General features: G+C 42.5%; 1 protein-coding gene across 1 annotated transcript; it reads left to right on the top strand.

Annotated features, from left to right (window-relative positions):
- The first annotated feature begins 921 nt into the window (after positions 1–921).
- CPR11 (cuticular protein 11) lies at positions 922–5,879 on the top strand. The gene is made up of 4 exons (XM_017901347.1): positions 922–936; positions 1,571–1,631; positions 1,692–1,961; positions 5,692–5,879. Exons 1-4 carry the CDS (start codon positions 922–924, stop codon positions 5,877–5,879), a joined length of 534 nt encoding a protein of 177 aa, XP_017756836.1.
- The last annotated feature ends 533 nt before the right edge of the window (positions 5,880–6,412 follow it).

The following is a 6,412-nucleotide window of genomic DNA, read 5'->3' on the forward strand; positions in this document are numbered from 1 at the left end:
GAGAGAGAGAGAGGGGGGGGGGATAAAACGAATAGTCGGAGAAAGGAAGAGAGGATATTTGACTTTCCATTGAATCGATAGATTACAATTCAGCCAGGAATGAATGTATCATGCGAGTGAGCGCTACGCGGAAATGCAATAAATTCAACAATAAACTGTATTGCTACACTGGGATGCGGCTATTCAGGCGACATATTGACACTCGTTCGCTCTATCGTCGAAAACGCGCAATTTATTGCTCATTAATCTTGACAGTCCAATTTACGTTGCTGATCGAATATATGATAGGACGGTTTCTTTAATGGAATTGACCGGAACCAACGCGGGAATAATTGTAGCCCTATAATTCTGGAATTATCGCAGATTTTCAGGGTTGATTAAAACTACTAAACCACCGGCTATGTATTCGCGTACGCATAGGCGTTTGGATAATTGCGTGCGCGATACGGAATTAAAATTCCTGTTTACGAGGGGCTCGCGTGTAAATCTCATCGATGGGATCGGTGTACAATTGAAAGCGAAGAATCCGCATTCGTTGCGAGCTCGTTTCAGTCGATTGCTATACATTCGGTATCGATCCCGTCTTTGTAAAGAGATTTTGAAACCGGAAGCCTGGATTTCTTGGTCCGGCAGGTATTTTGCAACGCATTTTTGTCAACCTTTTACGTCACAGTACAACGCCGACGCCAATCCGTGGCTGGCTATGGCGAAAACTGGAGTCATAACGACGACTTTGAAGAAACATTCGGTCCAGCGAGCAGCAACAGCTTTGCCTCTCACTCTATCGAAACCACTGACAAGCTGTGACAAATAAATTAATGCTTTAATGAGTTCTTTCTTTTGTCAGCTGGGCAGCTCGTATAAAATAGGATTTTCGCGCCCAAGTAAACAGTCCATCGACGGCTCTTCAAAGAAGGAAACATGGCGCTGATCCAGGTAGGAAGTACGCACCTTGGAAATCGATAGAGAACGTACCGTTTCATTAGGAATAAACGACGTTGGATTACTTAGATTATCGCGAAAGGCAATGTTGCAACTATCGACACGTTTGATTAATACGAATTCGTTGAGAAACGATTAAGCAGGGATTATAACGCGAGTATTCGGACGGTTTCGTCGGACAAGGATAAGCCCGCAGACCGATCTAACGCGATCATCGATCGTTCCAATTTCCAATCACACCGATGTTATTGATTAAAGAGTGCGGCCACCTTCCGTAAAATGGATCACGGGATCCGTGGCAAAGTATTACAAAGTCGTAATCGTAAAGTAGAAACGCAGCATGTTCTAGAGGTCTTTATGCGATCGGCAAAAGCGCCTCCGCGATTCTGTTCCGCTTAGACTCCGTACTTCCGACAAAGAATAATGGTCCTCCTTTTGCCATTTTCTACCCCGCTGTACGCGACCTCGCATGATTAAAATGAATTTCTATCGTGCACTCCAACCCTTCGATTTCCACGATTAATTCTCGCGATATTTCAGTCACGCCTTTCCATTTAACCGCGCGATTTGCGCCAGAAGATGGTACATTGAAAACTGACGATTCCTTTTGTTTTTCATTCCATTTCAGAGTGCGGTCATCCTTGCCCTGATCTCGATCAGCTTTGCTCATCCAAAAATTTATCACGAAGGTGCGGAATCCGTGAAATACCGTAATCGGCAGCAATTTTAAAAACGGTGTGTGATTTTAGACAACGAAGAAGCCGGTAGCATAGACAGAGCTGGACATGGCGGTGGCGGAGGTGGTGGTGGTGGTGGTGGCGGTGGTCATGGTCATGGCCATGCGTATTCCTTCCATCACTTTTCTGGGCCTGTAGAAGGCCATCACGAAGAGGTCAGCTGGAAAGACAAACACGGACACGTCCACCACGACTACAGGGCTCATCCCAAGTATAAGTTTGCTTACGGTGTGGACGACAAACACACGAAAGACTATCATGGACAAAAGGAACATCGCGATGGTATGTACCGGGTGTAGAACGTTCGCAGCAGCAACGACTCGAGCAAATGTAGCCAGATTCGATTTCGTGCTCTTAATTAGATTCTCGAATTAATTGGTCGGCGGGTCTTTCACATAATAATTGGAGAACAAGTTTGCCCGTCGACCAGTTCTCGGCACATTAGTTCTAAAACTTTTTCCACTGCACATTCCGAGAAATGCAGGAGCATTTCGCGTCTCTGTGTCCAATTAACGAAGGTGTTCCGAACCGTAGGGAAAACATCCTCATGGAGGTTTCTTCGCGGAGGTTCATAATTATGGAGGAAACGATCACTCTGGCGGTACTTATGGTGGACATAAGCATAGATAAATACCACGATATCGTTCAACTATTTCTATATCGTTACTGTTATAAATCTTCGTTGTTATCGTTATCGTTAAATTCATATTATGTATTCTATAGCTAGTCTAAAGTGTTATCTCTGTTTGTTGTCACGTTAACGAATATTCAGCACAAAAATATATTAAAAAGCCAACCGAACGTTAAATCGACTCAATTAATTGCCCAAAAATTGCGAAATACCGTGAATCGAAGCTATCGGAATTCGACATTCAAAGTGGTCGTAAGCATGTTACATAGATTGGTATATACGAGTGCAACAATCGAGAAGCAAAATCGAACAATACCGTAAAGAGTGCGCCTCTTCGTTTTATTGCTGACCCACTCCTCTCGATTTTGCTACCAATTTCCATCGTCAGTAATAGTATCGCGTTTCGATGATCTCTAGCAAGTTTACGATATCGATGGCCGATATCGAGTAGACACGGTTCATCATGGACGCACAGACGTGCTTCTTCGAATCTTCCCTTGGGAATTGAAACAATATACATGCACCGATTGCTTTCGTTCCTCGAAACCCGAGTAATTAAAACGAAATATGCATCGCTACCAAATATTTCTTCTCCAAGTTATAACTACGGACGAATCTTTCTCAAGACAAGCAGAGGAAGCAGCTCCTGCAATTAATTAACCAAACTTACTCGAGTTTTCCCAAACTTTCTTTTAGTCAGAGATAGTTAAAAATGTAAAACCCAAGTTCTGACGACGATAAAATTTCACGATGAACTTGTTCAAAAATACAAACGCGTTATTCTGCTTCTAAAATTCTGGGAATATCACAGGCGCGCGATTTTCCAGCTTATCTCAACCATGCGTACGGTGTTTCTACACCTTCCGCTTCTAAACGCGTCGTAAGTTTTCGCACGGCCGGTTCCTTCCGGTGATCAAATATCACTCGAAGCTCGTTAAAGTAATTAGTTCAGCGTTTACCACCTTCTCCGTCCTTAGTACGTCGTCTGGAGAATTATTTTGGGTAATGCTATTTAGTTTATCGTATCGCGAAGCTGGGAAGACCGAGTTACATTTTTCATTCAGCAAGTACAATAAAATTCTCCAACAAATCCTTAATCTCATCCCTTATTCTTCCCTCCTGATGTAACTTGATTATTTTCATAGGGATTCATTTGTAATCCTATCGGCAGGTAGTTTCGTGTTTTGTTACTGCAACCAGCAACGTAATTTACGATCTCGTGACTGAAAATTGCACATCAACTCTTGAATATCGGAGGAAAAGTATTTGTAACGAAGTATCGATGAATTCGATGCATTGTAAAGTAGCTATAGCTACATAATGGGGCCCGTCGAACCGCGTGAAGAACAATAATTCGTTCGAACGTAGCAGAAATCACGAGAATTTATAAGCGCAGATTCAGCGTGGTTTCGAGAAGCTAATTACGATGTAAATATCTTAATAAATAACCAACCCCTACAAACGATGTGGACCAGGATTTCAGGGCAACCAAGCTACCCCCTGCATGCTCACGCACAAATGACGCATATCCGTTCTGTGTACGAATGCGCGCTGCAACGTGCAGCGCAGATCGATACAGTCCTTACCGAAGTAAACGGATGGATTACGGCTCGACTACGCGAAATAACTTTTCCTCGCGAAAGAGATACATCTAAGAATTGCAAGGAGTCGGTCCGCTTCATCTACACCATCTTTCGCCACTTATCCTTGCGAGCTTTCGCCTCGTTCGGAGCAAACACACGCTTACTCGATCGAAGATATCGTCACGATCGCAGAGTCACTCGTTGCGTTAATAGATTAGTCCTAATCCTGTTTATCGAGATTAAGTTAATTACGTGTTTCTGCTCGATCGAACGATAGCGATTCCGTTGCTACGTCATAAAACTCGACTCGGGCTGCTTTGTAATTAGAAAATGCCATAGAATATTCTATTAAAGCTGTCAAACAGAATGCACGAAAACCCGTTCCGTTCATCGAGCGAATAAAACAAATACAACTCAAATTTGTGTTTCAGATTGGCCGTTGTCGAGCGAATACTGCACGGTGCTATCACGGGCGAAGGTAACGAAATTTTGAACAAGCGACTTTTTATTGCATTTATTATCGTTTCGCCACCACGATATATCGCATGGCTTTCGTGACACAGAGCAAACAACAAACGTACAAAACCGTTCCTGTATCCAATCAGGGATCAATAGAGCGGAATAGATTGTCGTCTTGGTAAGGGCGTCGTGTGGTCCAAATCGTGTGACACAACCATCGTACGTTCCAATTGTCAAAAACAATGACTATTTTCTGGTATATAAACATCTATGAACGACTGTTAGGACACCATTCGATCAGGATCTTTTGTGCATCAACGACACGATGTTGAAGGTAAACGTAAGATTAAACAGACCTTTTGTGCCCCTTGTGTCATAAAGGTATATCGTTTGCAGTTGGCTGTAATTTCGACCGTGGTAACCGTGGTAGCGGTGCGAAACGCATTGGCAGGACACGCTCACAGCTTCGCACATTTCCATGGGCCGGTTGAAGGACCCGCGAAAGAAATCTATATCCACGGTGGACACGGAGGACATCATCACGTCGATTACGTCGCCTATCCGAAATACGAATTTTCCTATGGGGTAGATGACCACCACACTCACGACCATCATGGCCAGAAAGAGCACAGAGACGGTAAATAGATCAGCGAATATAAAGGTTATCCTCTCTGACTGGAGTTACCTTAAATCATTAATTTTCTTCAACATTCAATGTTCTTATTTTTCATAATAAAGGTGCACGCTTATCGTTGACGTGCACGAACGTGTAGTAAAAGAAAGTAAATTATAGATGCAGATAAATTCTGTTCAACAGGTTGATATACGCGCAACGTTCCCTTATGATCATGTTTCTAACATATAATTAACATCGAGTTTGATTTATTTATAAAAATTTATAATCAGGCATAAATCAATATCACTGTGCTGAAGGTATACGAAGCGAAAAATTTTAGGTCAGAGCGTGGTAAAAGGAAGAGTAATTTTAATAATACCAAACCCTTAATGAACTGCGTGTTCCGTTAACTCGAAATTAGTTTGAGTTTGTTATTAACTTTCTCGCATTCGCGTATATTTTACCGGGATGTTTTGTAACGGTAGCAAAATTTAACATGAAAGCTTTTTATGAAACGGCAAAGAACGGTAGATCAAAACGAATTCGGAATGATTCGGAATATTTTAATCTTCCCCAAACGTCATACTTTTCAACGTGCAAGCATTTCATTGGTCTCGAAATGAAACGTACGAGACCAAAGCGAAAAGCGAAAAGAGAGGGTGACGAGTTATGTTCACTTCGAGCGTAGCAAAGATCAAATAACAAAGAGCAGGTTTTTTCTAGGTCAAAAAGTGGTGGGTGAGTACAGCTTTAAAGAACCAGGCGGTAACGTAAGAATTGTGAAATATCACGCCGATCCACACGGTGGATTTTTCGCTGACGTTCACAATTCCGATGGTAACAATCACGAGGGTGGGACTTATGGTGGACATAATGGACACGAGGGTATTGGGGCTGGATGGATCGGCTAAAGGCACACTTGGACCAGGATTTGGATGGTATTAAAGGACCGGCGAGCAAGGAAAATTTCAGATGCGTTCTCTGGATTATAACGAAAGCGAATTAACCTGGCTCGGGATTAATCGAACATCCACGAATGGCACGTTTGGACCAAAGAAAATTTCGCGTACTTCGCTTACGCGGGTTCTTGTTAGTTGCAAATTATCTTTGTTGTTGTTCCTGTTATTATAACTTTCGAATACACTGTGTACGATAGCAAGTTTCGTCCCTGTTTTACTCCTCCCCTCGGTACTGTCAATGTACGTATTCCTCGAATAGTGGCTTTTACGACCGACAGAATTTCCAGTTGAAACTGAACAACCGAATCTACAGGTATGCAGTGGTATGCTTGTGAAAATATGAAAGCCGTAACAATCACAGTATCGCCGCAATAAAGTTATCTCCGTCAGAGAAATATGGGACTCGTGATATTTTTATCGACTTCCTACATATAAACGCGAACCCCGTACTTTCTCCATAAATCGTCTAATACGCGTTATATTCG

Source organism: Eufriesea mexicana, unplaced genomic scaffold (assembly GCF_001483705.2).
Source record: "Eufriesea mexicana isolate 0111107269 unplaced genomic scaffold, ASM148370v2 scaffold1523, whole genome shotgun sequence".
In the NCBI taxonomy this organism is placed as follows: Eukaryota; Metazoa; Arthropoda; class Insecta; order Hymenoptera; family Apidae; genus Eufriesea; species Eufriesea mexicana.